General features: G+C 45.4%; 2 protein-coding genes across 2 annotated transcripts; one reads left to right on the top strand and one right to left on the bottom strand.

Annotated features, from left to right (window-relative positions):
* Nucleotides 1-9,380: 9,380 nt before the first annotated feature.
* LOC147882177 (glucan endo-1,3-beta-glucosidase 14-like) lies at nucleotides 9,381-9,934 on the bottom strand. The gene is made up of 2 exons (XM_087401529.1): nucleotides 9,649-9,934; nucleotides 9,381-9,565 (listed from the first exon to the last, which is right to left on the bottom strand). Exons 1-2 carry the CDS (start codon nucleotides 9,932-9,934, stop codon nucleotides 9,381-9,383), a joined length of 471 nt encoding a protein of 156 aa, XP_087257655.1.
* A 1,648-nt stretch (nucleotides 9,935-11,582) lies between these two features.
* Nucleotides 11,583-22,762, top strand: LOC147882178 (ecotropic viral integration site protein). Its single transcript, XM_087401985.1, has 3 exons — nucleotides 11,583-11,848; nucleotides 11,955-12,062; nucleotides 22,281-22,762. Exons 1-3 carry the CDS (start codon nucleotides 11,636-11,638, stop codon nucleotides 22,488-22,490), a joined length of 531 nt encoding a protein of 176 aa, XP_087258111.1. The 5' UTR covers nucleotides 11,583-11,635; the 3' UTR covers nucleotides 22,491-22,762.
* Nucleotides 22,763-23,005: the final 243 nt, after the last annotated feature.

The following is a 23,005-nucleotide window of genomic DNA, read 5'->3' on the forward strand; positions in this document are numbered from 1 at the left end:
ACTTTTATCCCTCATCTTTCCCAATCCGAGACTACCTTCTTGTTTAGGGCTTACCATTAAATCCCACGCAAAGGCATGCCAATGTTTGTTCCAAATGGAATTGCATATCATCCTAACAACCTTTTTTAGGCATAAACTTGAAAAGGGCATCACTAGTAACACATAAATCGAGAATGACACCAGAATATGTTTTGCAATGGTAATTCTACCAGCTAATGATATTTTCCTGTAACTCCATCTCTCAAATTTATTCCTAATTTTTTGGAAGCACCATTCAAACTGCTCTTCATTGTTATTCCCATTCCAATAGGGTAGCCTAAATATCTGAAGATCTGCCCATGAGAAACTCAATGGAATTGAAAATCATCTAGCCACTTCGGCTTATCATCCTATCCCAACCATAAAGCGATAGTTTTCAACTTATTGATTCTTGAATCAAATAATATAACAAACTCATCAACCACTTTCAAAAAATTGCAGACATTATCCTTCTCTCCAACCATAAAATTGGTGTTGTGACTTGTCATTGGCGAAAAACTACAAACATAAAGTAGATCCTCCTAGCAATGGCAATCCTTTGATGCATCCTTGATCAATACAATGATCCACCCAGCTCAGTAAAGGTTTGGTTACAATAGCGGATAGTAAAGGTGCTAACGGGCAACCTTGCCTAATAGACCTCTGTAAGTGAAAATTGTGATTATGATAAGCATTAATTGATAGCTTGGCCCAAGCATTCATGAAAAACATCCTAGTTAACCTATAAAACCCTTCACCAAAACCCAAAGCATGCATTGTCTTCATGATGAATTGCCAACTGATCCTTTTCCAAGTAAAGATTAAGCATCATGTACCTCTCATTTTGAAGAATAGCATAGTCCACAACCAATAAAGCATTAAGAACATCATCATGGATATTCCCCATGGATGAATCCGAATTGCATTGGATGTATGATTCTGGCTAAAATAAACTTAACTCTAATAGCAAGTAGCTTTGCCATGATCTTATAAACAATGTGCAACATTGTGAGTGGCTAGCTCATACTTAGTTTATTTTGACTCTTGGGGATAAGCTTAATAATACCCATTTAATTCTATTCGACATTTTTCCCTTCTCAGAACACCAATTAATAAGGCTTGCCAAATACCTGCCACAAACATTCCAGTAATGCTAGGAAAAAAATCAACAGGTAGCCTGTCTGGCCTAGGTGATTCTTATTTGGCCATACTCATAACAACAACGGTCTCTGGAAAGGGATAGCCTCATGCGGAAGCACCTTCTTCTGCATGTTTGCCAAGAATATGTCCATTCTTTGTCCATCGGCAATGTGGGTTTATTCCCTGCAATGCTAGCTAGATGCTTAGTAAAGGCTTGAGTTATACTAGCATCGCCTGTGACTATCTTATCTTCCTCATCCTTTATTGCTAGAATACACTCTCGGGCTTTCTTTTCCTTAATTGCTTTAAAAAACTAGGAGGAAGGGTGGTCCCCTTCATCCAACCATCTCAAGCGTGCCTAATTTTGGACTGCATGAAGTTTATTGTGCTCTTGCATTCTAAGATAAGCTTCCATAGCCTTCAAAAAAGATGCTAGCATTCAAATCCAATTGCAATCACCAAGTTTTGTCTTGGTACTTAGTTTTTAGCAACTACCCTTATGCAGGGAAGGGCAGGACTACCCTGTTGATTAAAGAGGAGTGCAAATGGATCGAAACTGTGCCTGATCTGGATGGTGAATTTTTGTTGGTGGATATTATGCTTCAAGGCTTTGCCTTTACAATGGTGTTGGTGTATGCTTCCAATAGCTCTATGCTTAAAGCCTCTTTGTGGATGAGGTTAAAAGATAGCCTAAGGGAGAGAGTAGCTATTTTTGATGCGTGATTGGAATAACACCTTGGATCGAGCTGATCGGTCCCATTTACAAGTAGAGTTGTCTGCAAAAGAGCTAAAGGCTTAGAATGAGTTGTGTGTCTCTTGTAATCTTGTGGATTGGGTAACTTTTGAGAGCTTGAAACATTTGCAGATTTACACTTGGCATAACAAACATGGAGATGAAACTTGGAGGGTTGCACGTTTAGGTATAATTTATTTCTCGCAATCTAGGTGGTGGGTTAAACCGGGTATGTAGGGTAAAGTTTTGGCGGATTGTTATGCCTCTGGCCATTTGCCGTTGTTAATGAAGGTGGGAATTTTGAATGCTGCTACAACAAATAAGGGGCCGATCCCCTTCAAATTGAATGTTTCATTTTTGAACTCGAGGGAATTTGATGCAATTGTCAAAAGGGTGTGTACAGAGGCAGCTAAAACTTGCTCACATCCATTGACGAAATGGTATTTTTGTACATTATATAAAGTTGCATGAAAAATACAACAAAATCCGTAGAACTTAAAGTTCAATCTCATCCAAGAGTCCAACTAGAGTGCTTGTCCAGCTGGGCTATCTTGTTTTTTGCTATCTTGTTCAATTGCATGTAACCTTTTTTAGAGATGTTGTTCGGAGAAAGACAAATTCCTATTCTTTGCATTGTAAGCAAATCTATTGTCATTCCACTTCGAGCGAACAACGAGGAGATGTATTTCAGAAATGTATAAATAATAAATCTAAACGAAATTGAGCCAGAAGCATGCAAGTGTGACAGGAAAAATCCAAACCCAAAGCTGCATTGCATGTATGACAAAAGTTCCAAGACCATTTGCAACTTCATTGGATCCCTTTTTTCGAAGGCACAAATGTATATTTTTTGGGTCAAATTATGTTCCTACGCTTTAGGAAATAGTACTTCCGCGCTCTGGCCGGATGGCCCTCGAGCGTGTTGTAACCTAATGGACCTACTGTGTTGTGGCTCCTTATGTAGTACTGCTCTAAAGTTCGTGCTTTGTCTACGGTGTCTGTTGTTTCCAAAACTTTGATTTCGAAATTTTCTTCAAAGGGCTTGTAACGTTGCAAGTCCTCTTTCATTTTCGCCGGTGGTTTTTTATTGTGCTGTTTGATCCTCTGCGGCAGGTCCGTCGTGCTCCCTATGTACTTTCTGTTGTTGGGCTTGCACGTGATGCAGTAGACGACGAGGCTCGCGCGATTCCCTTGCGCGGGCGCTTCAGTGGAGGCTCCTCCTTCATCTCGAGGCTCGCGTCTTTCAATGTCGTACCTGCGAAAACATTGACAATTACGTTAGTCATCGAGGTTTTCGGTCTTTTTTTTTCATTTGACGTCCATAATAGAATGCATTTATTTACTTGCCCTGGTTTTTCTCTGTTGCCGTGAAAGGATCGTTTCCAATCCCGAAACGCTCCTCGTATAAGTCCCTGTCGAAAATATACGTTAGCTTCTCCATTGTCGTCACCGGGTGCGTCGCGTCGTGCGTCCCTCCAAATTGTTCCATGAATTGTTCGAGTATAGCTGTTGCTTGATCGCGCGTCGTGTCCCTCAGCAACTCCAAGGATACGTTGTACCCGTAATGCAGCAGCTCGCACGCATACGCTGTGATCCCTTTCGTCTTCGTGTCTAGTAGCTTCTGCCCCTCCAAACTTTCCATCATCCTATCGGTCTCATCGAACTCAATGTCAAGCTCGACAAGGATCTCTTTGAGGAGTCCTGCAGGAGAAGTGCAATCGATGATGAGTTTTGTTGTTCTTGCAACTCGTTAATTCTTTTTCTCAATTGTTGTGTTTTTTTTAAATTTTCGGAAGCATTACGCACCATTTGCGAATCTCAAGCCTCCCGGCTCTCTTTTAGCTGGCAAACGCCTATTGCAGTTGTCAATGAAGTCGCGTAGTTCTGCATACGTGTTGAAGCCGTTGATGTAAGCTCCCGGACGTTCTCCTGCATTGTTTGCTAGCCGGAATTGCTTTGTGGTTAGGAAGAACCTCCTCTTTGCTGCTGGAGGTTTTGTTGCCTTCGCGTTGCTTTTGTATAGCGCAAATAGCTGCTTGCAGGCACGACTTATTACACCGTCTTTTCAAATGAGCCGTCTTTTTAAATCTTCAAGAAAAAAAGATTCTTTCACGCTGGTGGAATTTACCTTGTCTGCGTCCATGTCTTATGCTGCAATGTCCCGAGCTTTATGATTCTCTGCACCTGTTCTCGACAACAGACAAGATATTAAAACCATTTTCCTTGCACGCATGTTTGACGCAACATATTCATGACTTGCCTCTGCCTTTTTCAATCTCTGGTAGTGAATACCTTTATGCGCGTGGTTGTGTTGTCGGCTGTGAGAACTCTCGTGGAATTGGTCTAAATATGTCTGGATGTGGGTAATGTAGTATGCGCAGCCTCGTTCTCTCAGTCACTCTGGACAACATCACGTATGCTAGGCCAGGGGCAAACACTCCTCGGAATATGAGCAGCGCTTTGTTGGATATGGTTGCGCCTTGGGATTTGTGTCCCGTGATAGCGTATGCTAGGGTCAGTGGAAATGTGGACTTGTGGAACCATTTTCCATTTATTGCCTTTCGCTGATGCTTCGAGCGTCGTAATGTGAGCACGGCCGCTGTTGTGTCCACGACGACAGTGATACCGTTGATTTCTCCCCTGCTAGTTGCATTGATGCTCTTGATTTTGCACATTGCTCCATTTGCGGCACCTATTGCGAGGTCGATGTTTTCCGTTATCATTGCCTTCGCCCCCACGCAAATTTTTCCTATCTCGTTGAAGCTTTTGTCCTCCAACCATTCTTTGAGAGCTGGTTCGCTCGCGGCGTTACTGTGTATTTGAACATGCACAATCGTCTCGGGAGTGTTGAATTTCTCCAGAAGCTCATCGTTGAAGGTAGCGACATCGACTCTGTGTGTGCAAATGATGGTTGTTTCGGCATCGATGAAGTGGCATGCACCTTCCTTGTCGACAATGCACTGTCCCAAACAGTCGGAAATCTCGTCAGTTGTGGGCGTCCTGAGTCTTATGGTATGCAAGAATGCCAGGAACGGCATGTCTCGTGCATGTCGCACCGAGAATTGCATGTGGTACATTTTCGCTGCAGGCCAGTGCGCGGAGGACGTGATGTGGCACGGCTCGCAGAGATCCTCGCGGTGTTTGCAGACTGGCGGTAATTGTGCCAGGTCTCCAAAAATTATCAGCATTTTGTGTTTGAATGGCTCATGCAATGTGCCATTCGTGACATTGACGATTTGTCTTACCACGAGATCGAAAGTCATCCTTGTTAGCATGGACATCTCGTCAATGATGATCGCGTTGGCTTCCTTGATTGCGAGGTGTCGTTCATCCGTCTCATGGATGTTCAGTGGGTATTGACTGCTGCGCACAGGGATCTTGAATTGGTAGTGTACAGTGGTTGCAATCCCGCTCAGCCGCGTTGCAGCCGCCCCTGTTGATGCACAGAGTATTGCCGTTTTGTTTTGCGCTACCAGATGCGAAACATAGTATCGTATCAAGAAGCTTTTGCCGCTACCTGGTGTTCCACAGACAACGTGTAGCCCCGAGCTTGTTGAAGCCAAGCTTTCGAAGACTCTTTGTTGTTCTACTGTCAATGCGGCATTGGCGACGGTGCGAAACTCGGCCATTTTTTGCAACATCCTCGCGCGTGTTGGCCCTTCGACGGTTTGCTGGTCGATGTTAGGCGCTTCCATCGGGCAGTCTCGGATGATCGCAACCTTTTGCAATATCATATTGATCAACTGGTCCGTGTGGTCAGTCGCTAGCAAGTTCCTTTGCGTGTATTCGGTCACATACATCTCGAGGTCCTCGTTGCTCAATATGAGGCCGCGCATTTGGCATTCGACAAAGTAGGATCCAGCTGTGTTGGCAGGTGATATGAGCTCCGTTTCATTCCTGAAGCTGAGTTTTCGCAAGAGCACGTTGTAAAAGTACCCCTCTGGTTGATGTCCAGGGTGGTAGTCAGTGAATCTGACTACTCGCTCACATTTTGCGATCCTGTTGCCGAAGAGGTCAAGACCGACCGTTCCACGTTGCGTTTCCTTGGGCTTTCGTATCACATATTGCCTATGGTAATCGTAGAACGTGCTCTCCTCGATGACGCTCGGTCTCCCGCAGTATATGTCGACCGGGTGCAGGGTGACGTTGTTGTTTCGCGAGACGATGCGTTGTCTTAGAGATGGTGGCGAGGAGTCGACATAGTGAACGGTCTCGCTCCTTGTGATTATTGGTATCTGCATGCAGTTTAGCGCGGCCTCTGTTGGAGAGGTTGGTTTTGATAGGAGGCTCGCGGCGATGAGTTTCAGCTTTACTTCGTCGAGATGTTGCAATCCCAAACGTGAGGCGTCTTCTGAACGGATGTTCAGTTTGCCCATTGGTTCAGATTTCATCGCGTACTTGAGGAGGTAGTGAGAGATTGAAGAGTTTGTCACCCGCTGTATGTTCATGTGCGCACCCCACAACAGTAACACGGAAGGGTGGTAGGGGACGATGTTTCGGTGCGCATGTCCCGGCCGGTAATACAACCAACGTTGCGTCAGAGGGTCGAGGATGGGTTCATATTCTGGCTGTGTTGCGAAAGGGAAGCCGTGCTTGCAACTGTGGTGTGACGGTCCGACATAGCACGCTTTCCTGCATACGTGCGATTGCTTTCTGAGAACTAGTTCTCGCAGCCTTGTGTTTCGAGGATCCAGGGACTCGTCCCTGGGGACGTAAGCTGCAATCTCATTTGCAATTCGCCGACGATCATCATGGTGGACCCACAATATGACATGGGCGTGTAGGGAGCCCCTGTTTTGTATCTCATAACGAACGACATGGTGTTGTATTCGGCCAAGCAGACCGTCGGATGAAAGCAAATGCTTGCGCATGAACATGTGGAAGCGTGCGTGGAAAAGTGCCACGCATTCAACAGGACAGTCCTTCCAAGTGAATTGCGCATTATAATGCGTTGCGATGCTCTCGATCACATTAATTTCTTGCCACCGTGTATCGGTGACCTCGTCTGCAGTGAATGTCAGAAAGAAATCTGGGAGGCCCCAAGCATCGACCATCGTTATGAGGTCCTTCAGTTGCCGTCGATGCCACGATGGGGACCCCGGCATTGTTGATGGCATGCTGTAGCGAAGCACGTGTCTCATTGCGTCTTCATCGGTCGTGGCAGGGTTGGCTTTCCTATATTGGTCGATGTCTCGTTGCAAGCATGTAGAGTTGCTTGAATTGGCAATCATCACTGCCTGTTTTAACTGGAACATGATCAACAGGTACGGCTTGTAGAGCGTGTAGATAGAGAATAAGGTGCATATTCTCATTTTCACATAGTTGCTGAACTGTATGCAGCCATCATAGTAGCCCCGTCCGAAAGGGAACAGGAATGGGAACACTGCTGACTCCATGGTTATGTCAACGCACGCACTGCCAGCTGCTGCTACTCCGTCGACGTGGAATAAAGCGACCCTCTCTGAAAGCATTTCTGTACCCCGTAGCTGTATGGAGGCAAACTCATGCTTGTCCCTTGCATCAAAGGCGCGACGGTTCGCGGGGTCCACCATGTTTTGCAAAAGCAGGAGCTCAGGCTGAGATTCCGCTATTGACATTAACTCGAAGGGAGCTGTCTCATCGTGTAGTTCCAAGATACCTGCAATGGTTTGAGGACTCAAGATGCACATACCCATCTTGATGTCCGCACGCTCTGCTAAAGAATTGTACTTGCGCAATATTGGATTGTTCTCGATGTTGTATGCGAGCACACCTGACAGCTCGTTCGTCACGATTTCTTGAGCCGAGCTTAGTGGGACGTTTCGCCAAGATATCAGAGGATTGTCTAGAAGTGACCTTCGATCGAGTGTGCCACGAGCAATCGCATTTGCAGTCGTGGTAACTGAAATGGATACATCTATGATGCTTAGCAGTTGCGTGTGGAGGTGGTTTGTTTTAAGCAACTGCCGAGAGTACTGTGGCATCAGCCGCACAATGTATCTGCTCCGTTGGGCATCTCGTGTGCAGCTTTGGCATTTCCAGTAAGTCACTTGCATGCCCATATTCTCGCAGGCATCCAAAAGTATCATGTTTCCGAGTGCGGCGGTGTGGCTTGAGATCCCTATGCCTTGCGAAGAAACGATCCTTTGGTTTGCAGACACTAGCGTGGTTATGCCACAGACACTGCAGATTTGAAGGCTAGAGAAAATAGCCGCGCAATTACTAACCCATTGCTTGTATCTATCTGCGATGGTCAACCACGATGACGTAGCTGGCCTCAAGGACATCTTTCTTGATGTTATATCAAGTTGAATAGCTCGATCTCTGGCTGCTCTGAGTGTAGACGAATGGTCATGTTCGAAGGAGTTTCCGGTGGTCATTTCTACATCGTGACATGAATCGATGTCTTATGTTCGGGTTTAAACACCTACATGGATTAATAATAAAAACCATCCGAAACTTTGCTACAATTTCACTCACGTGGTTTTGTCTAAACGCAACAGGAAAAACAAAATGGACTGAACATCTATCTTTAGAAGGTGAAAGAATTGATAAAATAAATTGAATCAAGCATGCTACAATTTCACTCACGTGGTTTTGTCTAAATGCAACAGGAAAAACAAAATGGACTGAACCTCTATCCTTAGAAGGTGAAAGAATTGATAAAATAAATTGAATCAAGCAAATACATTTTGTTGTGCGTACCTTTAGGAGAAGAGACTCGTTTGGAGGCTGCAAACATCTCGAAAACAAAAGTGTTGCAGACATGATTAGTATGTTGGTCGAACCAAGCAAATGTAATGTTCCCTTGCGGAAACAGAATGTGCGAAGAAGTGTGCGTGCTCAAGATGAGGAGTAAAAAAAAAAAAACCATACGTAATGTATGGTGGAGAGCCGGCACATGTCTCTCCAAAAATTTTATATCATAGGGGAACGTGCCATCCCCCCGTTTCGAATAGTCACCTCCAGTGTTGGAGGTGTAGCGCATTAATGCGGACCATAGCAACAAATGGCGCAGATATGTTTCAGAATTGAAATGACCGTACATGCTACTTACGTGGAGTATCCTTTGTGACGTCAACAACTCGAGGAGAAGTCACCTATTTCTTTGTTGGAATGTTGGAATCTGAAAAACAATCATGATTAGTCAATATTAATTCATTGAGATGAAGTACATCTCGCAATAGGAATCTGAGAAAAAAAAAAATATTTGTTTGTGGTTTTTCTGAAGCTCATCCGCGAGACGAAAGCGATCGAACAATTCCAATGGACGGGAGCGATTGGATAGAGTAAAAAATTTCAAGGACAAGTTTCAGTACATAACAAAATAAAGGACATGTAAGAAAAAGCTGCGACATGTGTCTTTGCGACGACCTATGGAGCTTAGGACAACAATTTACACGACTCGACGTTCTTGCAAATCCTCTCTCTGTCAGTCATGCTATGCATGCATAATTGGTTCTTGGATAGTCGAGTGATCACATGTAGCTACTTTATTAGTATGCACCCATCAATAATTGATGAGCGGCCATGGCATCTTCCGTTCATGTTTGACACAGATCATAATAAGTTGATACTCGCCGGACTTTCGTGGATCAGGATCCAGATTAGTTCCACGGGCTCCGGTGCAGTGCCCGGCGATGCGCTCGAAAGCCCGAGTCGCCCATGTATCCCCTTGGACAATTCTGAAGAGGGCTTAAAAATGAGAATGGAGGATTTAAGCCCCTTGCACCTGGTTCATTGGCATCACCCTTTGTGGGCCATGTATCCCCTTGCACCTGGTTCATTGGCATCACCCTTTGTGGGCCAGGCAGTCTCACTAACGATCACACTCAGTTCCAGGTGCCCACTCCCTTCCATGGCAAAGTAGAGGGCATCCAACTGTGCACCAAAAAGACTAGTATATTGCAAGTTTGTATTGGGATCAACCACAAGCGATTTGAACTCAAAAAGAGCGTAGTCCAGGGGCAATGTGGCTGGATCAGCAGTGTACGCCAGGTAAGGGTAAGCGTTGATCATGAGAACAGACCCAATGGATGCCAAGTAGTCCAGCAATGGCTTCATGAAAGAGTTGCATTACCCAAAATCAATTGGAAGGAAGTGGCTCGTGTGTACATTGTTGGTCGCTCTCCTCAGAGGAAACGACTTCGCTGGTAGGAGGAGTATCGTCCAGAAGAGCCCTCGATGATTTTCAAGTTTCAGCAATTTGATTTCCACCTGTGGACTACATTCATAGGGATGGCAGGTCCGTGAAGATATTGGATTTTCTTATCCTATCGAGAGGTACGGGCGGGAAAGCCGAATGAATCGAAAGATCCATGTTCGGTTTGGGAAGGGACCACAGATCTCTGGGAACCGGAGATATATAATCTACTTTCATTGACCAATCTACTGGAGAATTGTAAGGGAACAATCTTGAGTACTATTCGTGACGCGGAGGAACGTTATAAAGAGGCTACCGAAAAACTCAAGCAGGCTCGGACTCGTTTGCAACAAGCAAAAGTGAAAGCGGATGAGATCCGCGTGAATGGACTCACGCAAATTGGAGGGGGAGAAGCGGGATCTCGTTGATGCGGCTGATGAAGATCCAAAAAGATTGGAGGATAGTAAAAATTATACTATTCGTTTTGAAAAACAATGGGCAATTGAACAGGTTCGGCAGCAAGTCTCTCGCCTTGCCTCAGAAAGAGCTCCGGAGAGTCCGAATAGTCGTTTAGATGGCGAATTGCATTTGCGCATGCTGGAATTTGGCCTCTGCCATCAATGGGTTAAGCTAAAGCATTTGTTATCACATTGGCCTATTCCGGGCCATGGAAAACGCAGCTGATTAGCTTCCGTATTCGACCCGGCGAAATTAGCAGTATTATTCGCAAACAAATTGAGGGATATGTTCCAGAAGTAGAGGTTGTCAATACCGGCACCGTACTCCAAGTCGGAGATGGGATCGCTCGCATTCATGGTCTTAACGAAGTAATGGCTGGTAGAGGCCAAATTCCAGCTTCTGAATCTAGACCGATTGAATCCCCTTATAAACGAAAGGAGACGAACGAACAGCACCAAAACATTCGGGAGCAACAGTACCAGATTTCATAGTGAGTCGCTTTACAATCCCTCTTTGCCCCTTACGTCTGTTGGAGATCCTTTGTCTTCATTTGCAAAGCGCAGCCGAAACCGTGTTAGGCTTCTACGCAAGCTGTAAAGTTTCCGCATCCTTAGTAAGAGATTCCGTTGCGTGATCCTTGGTGCGTTGGGATTTCAGAATCCATATGCTGACCCGAGAAGCATAGAGAGGACGATAAATTCGTGCAGACAATGTTCATGAATCAAATCGGAACAGATTTGAGGAGCTTACCCTCAAGAAGAAGCAGTAGCTCCAGTTGCAATCACGCCGATTTCCCTTTTGAATCTGGCAGCCTGTAATGAATTGGACAGAGTTAGGGGAGACGAGGAGGAGGGCATCACCAGAGTAACAGATATAACGGAACAGATGTGGAAAGCAATAAAAAACAACAAAGTACCTGGGAAGCGATGATACCACATGCACGTTGCAGAAATCTATGGGCAGAGGGGGAGGCTATTTTAATGGCAAACAACAAATTAAGAAAAGCACATCTATTAAAGGCTTCCTACATCTCACGGTTCCTTTGAAGCCACTTGGCTGCCTAGGATTTGAGATTTCTGAAAATCGTCCTAGTGCTGGCCAAGTAATCACATCGATTGGGCCACGTCTCCATTATCCTTCATGAAAACGATCATGATCTTAACATGATCTTGTTTGAGAGGCTCTCCTTCATCGTAATTAAGCTACTGGATTTCAAACAAGATTTCTCTCTCTCTCTCTCTCTCTCACACACACACACACACGCGCGCGAGCGCACTCACATTGGAATTACGAATATGGGAGAGGAGTCACTCAAGGACGATGTTGTCGTAAAACATGAAGAGCTCTTCAACTACCTGCAGCAATTGCTCCTGCAGGTTCAAAACTCTCAATCTTTTGCAGTCATTGATGCCGAGTTATTGCGCAGGATTCCTCTCTCGAATGTGGAACAATCTTCTGATCGTCTCTGAATGGGAAATTTAGATGGAAGAGAAAAGCGGGCAGCCTGATTCCGAGTTGCGGGAAAAGATAGAGACCCTTAAGGGAGAAACCATGAGAGCCCCATCAACGTCTCCCGGGCCTAGTAGCGAGGTACATATTTGATTCCTGTTTTACAAGGATCTGGAAATTAGAGATTATGACATTGTAAAAGGGCTGTTGCAACCCTTTATTTTTTTGAGCTGTGCAAAAATGACTCGCAGAGCAGGCTAGACATTTGTCCGTATCAGCTTGGCGAACGATTTCGAAAAATGGGTTTCCCATACGAGAGTTAGAGACTTGCTTCACGGGAGTGCAACACAACAATATTTCACTCTATGTTTTATCAGCTGGAGACTTGCTTCACGGGCATCGATGACGTCAGTGGGGATGTCATAGTGCTATCCGTGATGGAGTTTATGGTTTTCAATCTTATGAGTGACTCTCGTGAGATTGAAACTGCACTATGTTGTGTTTTTAGAGGATGAGTTTGGGAATGTTCCTGGATTCATCTAGGTATATGCTTTTGCAAATTTCACCTTGTGAAGTTTTCGTTCAAGTTGGGGCCTGCTGGTATTACTATAATTCTTTCTATCTTAAATGGTGCTTTGTCCTATTAGCTAGATTTAGATGCTCGTTTGGCAGAGACTAAAATGAAATCGTTTAGAATTCATAAGTAGTTGTAGCTTGAATGAAGAGATATTGGACTACTTTTTTATTAGCCTTCTCCTTTAGTGCTAGCCTTCGTCATATCTGAGTCTGCCCTTCACCTCCGGAGTGCCGATAGAAACTCAGTACGAAGACTTTGTATAAATGGAGGCTCAAGTATGTGTTGGTGTGTGGATTTGTATGTGTGAGAGCATATATTTATACTATCATTATTGATGGCTGATGACATCAGTGGGATGTCATGGTAGCTAGTGGCAGCTAGTCCCTGCCATGCATGATGGAGTTTATGGTTTTCAATCTTATGAGTGACTATCGTGAGATTGAAACTGCACTATGTTGTGTTTTTAGAGGACGAGTTTGGCTCAAGTAGGTCATGAGGCCAAATCGATTTTCCATTACAGCCATTTGGGGTGTAAAATTCCAAAAGGCTTCACCTCATAATGTGTTCATCTTCAGAATGATCTATCTAGCGACTCCCACTTCTCAAGTAACCTAGTCTCTATAAACCACTTCACTTTGAAAATTATTGTAGAATTGGAGAACCTAAAATAAGCGTATAGCTCTAGAGGCCTGGGCAAGTACGCTACAACATATCATAAGTCGTTAGTTTGAGGACTTGTGTTTGCTTTAAAGCACAACTGGTTCTTCCATAGCAAGCTTGTGGAAGAACAAACAGAGGACGTTATCATTTTCGTTGTGTTAAAAGAGAGAAGGGAGGGATGGAGTTAGCACATATCGCCAAACTCATATGCGATTAAAAAGGAAGGAGAGGTGTGAACGTTTTTGTCAAATGAATCATTTATGTGCTAAAGAAATGGGGGCTGCGACCATCCCCCAAATAGGCATTTGGCTTTGCGAGACTCTAAATCATTAAAGTGTAGACTATACAAGCATGTTGTCCAGTGCTCTGTGGGCATATCATGCTCTACCAATTGATGTACCCTTCCAACATTATGACGCCATGAGGTGAGAGGGTCACAAGGGCAGAGAGGTGACCAATCATGCAACTATGTTCTGAAAGATTTTGAGGATCAGCTCAGAGTGCACAAATTTAACGGGGAGACACACATTTACAGGTTTACGCCTACACCTGGTGGTCAATACTGTTATCTCCTCACTCATCCAGGAGCAATCTAAGGGCTTGATGGTCAATACTTTTATCTCCCACTCATCTGGGAGCAATGGTTGGCTGAATTTTATGCATTGTCATCAACCGGCATGGTCCAAGAGTATTTGCAGCAGTACTGGAAACTTTCCTTCTTTGTGCATGACATATTGGAGAGGGGCAAGTTGCTGAGATTTATTCAAGAGTTGCACCCTTCCTTGGCTTTGATGTGAGGGTCCATGAGTCCCAAACCATCGGGCGAACTGCCAAGCTTGCTGAGTATTTGAGCCATAGTATGCTATTAATGCAAGCAAACTATGGACAATGCATATGGGAATCATTGGGGGCTTCAGAATGATTGAGTGGTATGATGTCTCCTTAAGGTGGAGGGGGAGGAAGTAGTAGAGAAGGTAAGGGAGTTGCTCAAGAACTTCTTCTTTTCCCATAGCATTTCTCCTTTTTCCTTGCTATTGCTCATGGTTAAAAAGAAAGATGGCTTGTACTGCATGTGCATTGATTACATAGATTTCTACAAGGCTACCATTCAAAATAAATTTCCAATCCTCAAGATTGATGACCTGTTGGATGAACTCAAGCATTTTTACACTAAGATAGTTCTGAGGTCAGGATACCACTAGATTAGGGTGAAAGAGGTTGATGAGCACAAGATTACCTTTTGCACAAAAAGGGGCCAATGCACCGGCCACTTTTGAGGCACTGGCGAATAAGATATTGCAGCCACTTCTATTCCAATACTTGCTTGAAACAGAGGAAGTCCTGACAACAAATGTAGAAGAGCAAGGCCTTTAATGGTTTTAAGGCTGGGTGACACATGGCAGCTTGCTGTCAGACACACTATTGTATATGGGATTAATGCCAACACATTGCATACCCAACAAAACTTAAAATGAAAGACACAAATAATTCCACCAAAATATATAGGATTTTAAACAAGTGAGTAGTCCCCCTTGACCTACTCATCAAGCCCTGTCCAAAGGACACTAGCTATAGCAAACTACGTAACTAGCCTTTGTTACAGTTCTCCCCACCCATGTTAAAATTTGTCCTCAAATTTTGGAGAGTCATAGAAACAAGACGGAATATAGGGTCAAACATCATCAACGCTGCTATAGTACTTAAAAAAAAAGTCAGCATTAGGGCAGATAAGATCATAAACTCTAATCATAAATGAAGACGCTATGGCCTCCCCAATCAGTGCATCAATTGAGCAAGTGGGGTTATTGCTCCACAATAGTCCATGGCTGCCAAGAAGATTCATCATCAAGAAGACCCCTTCAATTATGTAGTACTCCACATAGGTTTTGCTTCTGAGTACATGGTCCTGTTCTCAAGGAAGTCCCAAATACTTCTTTAAAACTGAACCATGGAAGACATTGTGGATTCTTGAAGATGTTTGAATGGACCGAAGCCAGCCTCATCCTAGCCGACCAGTCCGCTTGCTGGCCAACCTGGTTGGCTGGTCCAACCAGCCCTATATAAGGGCCTTTGGCAGCCCCTTTTGTGTAGGATCGTTGAATGGAAGAGCAAGTGCAAGGTACAAAAAGTTGAAGAGTCACAACCGTCACGTCAACTAGTGTAGTGTAAAGAAAAAATACATAGTACTTGTACCTAGACCCTAGGACTAAGTGTCCTATGTGGCATAAAAGGCACAAAATAAACTAAATGCCTATACCTATGCCTACAAGGCACATACCAGGGCCCATAGGGCATCACTAGAACTGGGAGAAGATGGCCTACAAACCCCCCTCCATGGTATGCGCTGAAGTATTCTGGAAACGTCTCAGAATACCTGGTATTTTCTGATCATGGTGGCACATGTTCATCCAAAAGGATATAGCTACCTATGAATGTACAAGGTATGTCAGATCACGTAACAAAGGGAACCAAGTGTAAAGCCTGGCGGAAGACTTCGAACTTGGGACAAGGAAGTGCCTTTGTAAACAGATTTGCTATGTTGTCTTGTGTGGGAAGATAGGACAACTCTATGTCTCCTGCTGACAACCGCTCTCGAACATAATGATAGTAAACTTCAATATGCTTGGTACGCGCATGAAACACTGGGTTACGCGCAATGGCCAAAGCACTCTGGCTGTCAGTGTAGACCATAGTGGAGGATGTCTGGCAAATACCAAGCTCTGTAAGTAACTGTCGAAGCCAAACACACTCTAGTGTAGCGGTGAAAGCTGCCCTATACTCAGTCTCACAGCTAGATGTGGCAACTGTTGGTTGCTTCTTGCTAAGCCAAGAGATACATGAATTTCCAAGCAAAAAAAAATTGCTAGTATGTGACACTCTGGTGTCGGAACATTCTGCCCAGTCACTATCCGTGTAAGCATGCATGGTAAGTGAACCCTGATCACCATAGAAAAGGGCTGAATTCTGAGTGCCTTTGAGATATCTGAAAACTCTCTTCACTGCCTGCCAATGCTGTGAGCTGGGCATGTGTATGAATCTGTTGAGCTGAGATACTGCATACTGTAAGTCAGGTCTGGTGTGACATAAATAAATAAGGCATCCAACAGCTTGCTGATAAAGAGTGATATCACATGGTGGGCTGCGAGGCAATGGATACTTGTTTTGATAGTGAGCTTGTTGAGGGCTCGGTAGTCGATGCAGAGGCGCATTGACTTATTCTTTTTTTCCACATGTAGTACAGGAGATCCGAAAGGGCTGCGACTGGGCCGAATGTGACCTTTGTCGAGTAGTTCGGTGACCTGTCTTTGGATTTTTTTGTTTTGAGTGTAAGAAACCCAATAAGGAGGCTTCGACGGTAGATTACTGCCGGGAATAAGTTCGATTGGGTGATCCACTGGTCGTCGAGGTGGTAACTGCTTTGGCAATTCCTGTGGGAAAATATCCAGGTAAGGCTGGAAAAAAGGTTGGTTGAGGTATTCAGGAGGATCCTTTGTTGGTGTCTCCTCGACTGCCGTAACCAACAGAAGTGAAGTCTTTACTTGACGTTTACGAACCGACTTCTTTACTTGTAAGGCAGAGGCAACTGGGGTTGAAGGAGAGTCCCTAGAACCAGTTAGCTCAATAAGTTTTCCCTGGTGGACAAACTGGATAGTATGGCTGCGAAAACTGATTGACGGATCATAATCGTAGAGCCACTGTTGTCCGAGTATGACATCGTACCGAGAAAGAGGCATGATGTCGAAGTTCAACTTGTCTGTATAGTGTTGGATGCGAAAAGACAAGTTTTTGATCCTGGTGTTGCACAAGAAGGTAGTTCCATTTGCGAGTTCAATCTGATAGTCCATGAGACTAGGACTGGTGGTCAATCGAAGTTTGTTGACCATAGAACTAGCTATGAAGTTATGAGAGCAGTCACTGTCGATGAGGATAGTGACCGTTGTTCCACGAATCGATCCTTGAACACAAAGTACTTGAGTGGCCAGGGAAGGTTCGGGGTTGCTAGTAAGGCTCAGGTGGATGGTATTTGCCATTCGAATAGCTTTGCCTTTCTTGTCTTGTGCTGGGGTAGCATCTTCTGTCTGGGAAGTGCTAGGTTCCATATTGGAATTTTGCTTTGGTCGCTTGGGACAATCGAACCATCTATGGTCGCCTGTACAGATGGTACAAAGTCCTTTTGTGCTGGGGTTGTTCTTCTTGTCAGTGGCCGCACCTTTATGTTGGGCAGGGGTCTTTTTTGGACTTGAGTCGCTTATTTCCGGAGAGGCTGCATGCGAGTGTTGCAACATATTTGAGGTCCCCGTGAGAAAAGCACGAACTTGCGCTCTAGTTTGTACCATTCTTGGAAGAAGATTCGGGCTGCTCCCTGAGGTTGCCCATGTTGGAGGGGGTAGGCGAGGCAGGATGGAACCACCCGTGGAAATCTGGTAAAGGAGGTCCTGTATGAGGTAACACTGGTGATGCCGAAATGGGTGTTACCGCTCGTGAGAGTACAGGAGTAGGTTGCAGAGTCCATGGATCTGAGAAGGGATAAGGAGCTGCTGTCGGGAGTGGAGGATATCCAGGAGAAGGAGTGCCTTCAGAGTGTAAATATTGTCTTGGGGAAGGTACAACCTGTATAGGAGGATATCTGGGAGCTGAAGGAGGTGGAGAGTACCGTGGAGATGCTGAAGCTGAGGGGTAAAAGTCTCTCCAAAGATGGACGGCAAACTGGTGAGGAATATCGGGTTCTGGGTATCTACGTGTCTCGTGGAACACAACCTGGATTGTGCTGAGGAAGTAATGTAACTGAGGTGCCTCACGCAAAAGGTATAGGATGTGGTCCAGATCACTAGGAGGGCATGTGACACAGAAGACCCACGATGCAATAGCTCCGAAATGGGCTGGTTGTGCAATCTGAACACGATATTGTGTGGTAGATGATGCCTGAGGTGTCCTTGAAAGGCCGGGTGAATTACCAGGGGTTTCCATGCTTTAAGGGAGCGTCTTTCATTTGCTGTAACTTGATAATGACAAGAGAATCCTTAGAAGTAGAATGGAAAGAATCCACGTGGCATTGATTTAATTTGCCAATTTGTTGCGTAGAAAAGGCCTGCAGGTTTCTGTCCGGAGGTTCATGTTGCAGTGGGTTGCGAAGAGTAGATCGGGGCCTGGCTGGTCCGGATTGGAAAACAGGAACAGGGCGCTTTTAACAGGCTGTCTTCATCGCGAGAGGAGGGCTGAACTGCTGCTGATCTGGCAGATAATGTAGCGCAACAAAGGGGGGGGGCAGGCTGTCTATGACGAGACAGGCTGCAGATGTCCAATGCTGGATCGCAATAAAGACTGGCGAAACAAAGGGGGCGTGAGGGCAGGCTGTCAATGGCGAAACAGACTGCAGGCTGGATTGCGATAAGGTGTCAAAGGCTGCAGGCTGGATCACGATGGAGGCTGGCGAAACCAGGCTGCAGGCTTTGCAGGGACTGGCGCTGATCTGGCTCTGCAGGCTGGCAGGGAAACAGGGCCGAAAAACTGGCGAGGGCAGGGGCTGCATATGGCGAGGGGGCAGGGCAGCGAAATGGCGAGGGCAGGGGCTGTGCAAGGAGGCCAACCTGTTTGACGAAAAAACTGTACGGGTGTTGAAATTGGATCGTCCCTTTTGTCTTTTCGCTTGTGCTGCCTTAGGTTGGGTGGTTGCCCAAAAAATTAAAGGGTGGGCTTATTTAACCCTTGGGTATCTAGGATAGACCTAAGGTTTGGGGCTGGGTTTTCCTTTTTAAGCCCTCTAGGTACCCTTTTTATAAGTGCTTGGTGCCAAAAGGTGTGCCTATTCGAAGGGGTGTGACCCTTGGAATAGGTGCACCTTTTCATGAAGGGGTGTGTCCCTGTTTTTAAAAGGGGTGTCCCCACATGAATAGGTGTGTCCTTTTTGCCACGATGGGGTGTGTCCCTTGGGTGAGGAGTCAAGACTCTTCATCAAAAGGTGTGTCTGATGGTGGAAAAGGTCGTGTCCATTCACATCAACTCGTGATGTGTGGGAGATGGAGAGGCCATTGATGACGTTAGGCAGGGTTGGCGCTAAAAATTTTTACGCTCATCCTCTCCATCTCTTCCATGCACAATGTGCACGGATGTCCTTCTAGCGGAAAAAGATGTATCAGATAGGCGCTAGAAGGTGGGGGGCATTTCCTATTGGCAGGAGCGAAATTTGCTCTGATACCACTGTAAGAAATCCTAGATTTACTATATTTAGAAATGTGCTAAGGAACAGAAAGGAGACTGAAATAGTAGAGAACAAGGAATAATTGTATTGCTTGAGTGTCTATAGTGTAGCTGTAGTGTGTCATCCATACAATTGGGCCTCTCTTATATAGAGAGTGAAAAGTCACACATGAAAAGGTGTGTACTCCAAAGTGTATGGCATGAAGAGGTGTGTACCCCTTGTGAAGGGTATGACCCTTGATGAGAGGGTACATTACAATAGAAATGTCTCTTCAATAGAGTGTCTCTAGTGAAGCGTTGTGCCTCATAGGAAGTGTCCCGTCGAAAGGGCATACCCTTCCAGAAGTGTCCATTCATCAAACCATCCATAAGTCTAGAAAGAGGGCACCACAACGAGTTTGGAGAGAGTCAGGGGAGCCTTGGTTGTCTACTATGAGGCCTCGAGTGGATCAACTGGACAAAGTCCATAGGTTTCTTCAGAGGCTCTGAGGAGATACTGGAGATTCGTGAGTGGGGAAGCGACTTTGGCTTTAGATGGATACCGCGAGGCCAGACAGCGAGAAACCTCGGATGCCAGGTCGGTATTGACATTACAGTAGAGCGGCTGATTGCCCCCCGGTCCTTGAGAGTGTTCGGTGCAAGCTTCTCTACTGGAGCTCGGCCAAACTCTCCCTAGCAGGTTGTGCCTTGGTGGCAAACCAGGTCCTTCTTGCCACGGCCTGATATATCGCCTCCTGTTGGTGTTTTCACAGAGGGTGCATTGGGCAGCTTCGACAGTTGGTTCGGACCTTCCTGTGGGCAGGCTCGGATGGCAGGAGAAATACTAGAGCTCGGGTCGCCTAGCAGACGGTGATCATGCCGCAGGCACGGGGAGGCTTGGGTATCATTGATCCGAAGATGCAGAGCAGGGCCCTCTTGGGCAGGTTGGTTGTTCACGGCCTCACCCCAGGTACAAAGCCTCCTCTTACAGCGAGGGCTTCTCAGGAACACTCAACGCACTGGGGGGCAATGGCAGCTTTTGCATAGATGGATCTTCTTAGAGGCCCCCCTTATCGGGAAGGGTTCCCTCTTGATGAGGAGCCTCCATAGGGGGTCTGGCAGAGATTAGTAGGGGGCCTCATTGGTGCTCAGCCCAGATGCAGAGAGGAGTTCGAGCGTTAGCCCCTTGTTTGGCACCTTGAGATTTGGGATCAAGAGGGGTGTATGCTCGGATAGCGGACTTACATTGGTTGGGCACAGTGGGACAATGGACCGGCCAGGTCTTTTGGCAGATGGAGTAGATTACCCATGGAGGCAGAGACGAGGCTTAGCGCTGGAGCGCATCTACGAGGGGCAGGGTAGTGGATGAGAGAGATTGACCTGGCCATCCCTGAGTCCTGGTGGGAGGGACTTCGTGTGTGGATGGATAGCAAATGGTTGGGCCATTTTTCTTGGATTGATGATGAAGTGAGGCAGCACGCAGTCCGATTTTTTCGGTGTAGGACCTGGTGGCCTACTCCAGGCACTCACTGAGAGAGACCCAGAGATGGATGGGAGTCTTGATGGGATTCACTGGCACATGATCAGAGGGTGGGACGTTTGGGGAAGGAGTGGCACATTGACCCTCCCAGTATCTCAGAGCAGGATGCCTCCAGATGGCGCCTTTGGTTTTGGGAGGGTAAGCCCTTGACGGTCCAGTGGAATCCGGGAGAGTGGTTCTGGCCCTCCAGGCAAACCAGGGGATTCATGGACATGGGGAACTATCGCACCATCATGATTTGCCACACATGGGCCAAGATCTATGGATCGGTACTGGAGATAGAGATCAGCTCCTACATAGAGGCACATGGGTAGTGAACGTTGGGACAGGCTGGTTTCTAGGCGGTATTCCACTCTTGACCTTTTATCTCCGATTCCTTTTTCCTCCCCTTGAGTCTGTTGACCGCAGGCTCCTTATTACTTGCCACCCATTTCTGAATGCCTGTATGCATGGTCTGTCCCTCTTCCAAGGGCAAATGGGCAGCAAAAAGGGGGGTGCAGACAGCCCCCTCTCTCACCTAAATGTAGGACCACTTAGTTCACTTCCTCCTAAGTCCAATGCAGACTCAGAAATGCACGCGGCAAAGAGAAACTATGCAGGAGAGCTTAGGCATAGTTGTCCACAGATAGAATACTCAGTTTGTGCAGTAGGTCTGGTGGCTACGTGAGTATTTTGGTGTGGCAGAAGTTCACATTGAGGAGCACAGTGATCCATGCTGCATTGCCCATCTTGTTTTGTTCCTTCTAGATCTGAGTGCTGTCTATCATTTACACGTGCACACATATTGGAGTGAGATCTGTAAGTGCTAAGGATTTGTGAGAACTCATTACATTCTGTTGCGGGGGTAGGGAGGTGTTTGCTGCCCTATTCACTGACAAACCTAGTGTTCCAGTGGATCAGAACAATAGATTGGATGCTCTACCATAAGCATTTGAGGTTTTAAAAACTTTTAAGAGATTAATGTCAATACACGAGTTTTCTTCATTTCAGGATGAGGCTACCAGTGAGAGGGGAACTGTGCTTCAAGCTATGGAAGTAAGAGTGCCTTGCCTAACCCCCAATAAAGTCACAGAGCATCAAATATGAATTGCAAGCTCCAGTGAGTATTCACTGCTTTTAGAATTGAAAGATAATGAAATTATGGAGAAAACTAAGAAATGCTGAAAACTAAGAAATGAAAATCTGGAGAAAACTAAGAAATGCTGAAAACCAAATGATTTGCAATGCTTTATGCTTTGATTTTAAATGTCTGAGTCTCTATTTTTTCCATATTTAGGCTTAGTAAATCTATGCATTATGTTTTGATTTTAAATGTCCGAGTCTATATTTTTTCCATAATTAGGCTTAGTAAATCTATGCTAGTTTGGGGTGTTACATGTATGATGAACAAAAATTGCTTGTGCAGATAGAGATTGCTGCAGAACTGGACAAGCTGTCTGCAAAACTTGATTCTGTCGACCAGCTTATTGCATCATCTAGGAGTGATCCACAAGTTCAGAATCTCTTACTTGCCACTGCTGACCTGTGGATGTCCACTGTCACAGCTTCTTCCCATCAAAGAAATTCTATTGCTTGTGCTTCGCAGGATTCTGAATCCAGTAAAGGGAACTCTTAACTGGTTAATGTTTTATGTGAATGGCGATATGGTTATGATGTTGATCCATTATCATGAGTCCATCAAGGGGAAAATTGAGAAAAATACTGCTCATCTGATGAAGAGCAAAAGCATGCTGTTGATAGATTAGAAAACACTTCCAAAAAGTCAGCAATTGTTTGTTAATATAAACCCCCTTAAAACATGCTTTGCTTTTGGCAATAAGTGAGACAACCCCATGTAAAATGTATCGTCATGGGCTACTCTCTTGTTATGTCTTTTACATTCACTTATGTCCTATCTGTGGGGGGGATGTTGAAGTATTTCTGCTGGAGGTCAAGATCTCAAATATATGGGTATTACTTTTGGCATATGTTTGTATAAGTTCTAAGGTGATTTTGAAGGTCGGGAAGTGTACACTAGTCTAGCTAGCAGGTGGTATTACTTTTGGCATATGTTTGTATAAGTTCTAAGGTGATTTTGAAGGTCGGGAAGTGTACACTAGTCTAGCTAGCAGGTTAACTTTAAATTGTCGG

This window comes from Dipteris shenzhenensis, chromosome 30, assembly GCF_047967505.1.
Source record: "Dipteris shenzhenensis isolate YYH24624 ecotype China chromosome 30, Dip_SZ_1.0, whole genome shotgun sequence".
Lineage (NCBI taxonomy): Eukaryota > Viridiplantae > Streptophyta > Polypodiopsida > Gleicheniales > Dipteridaceae > Dipteris > Dipteris shenzhenensis.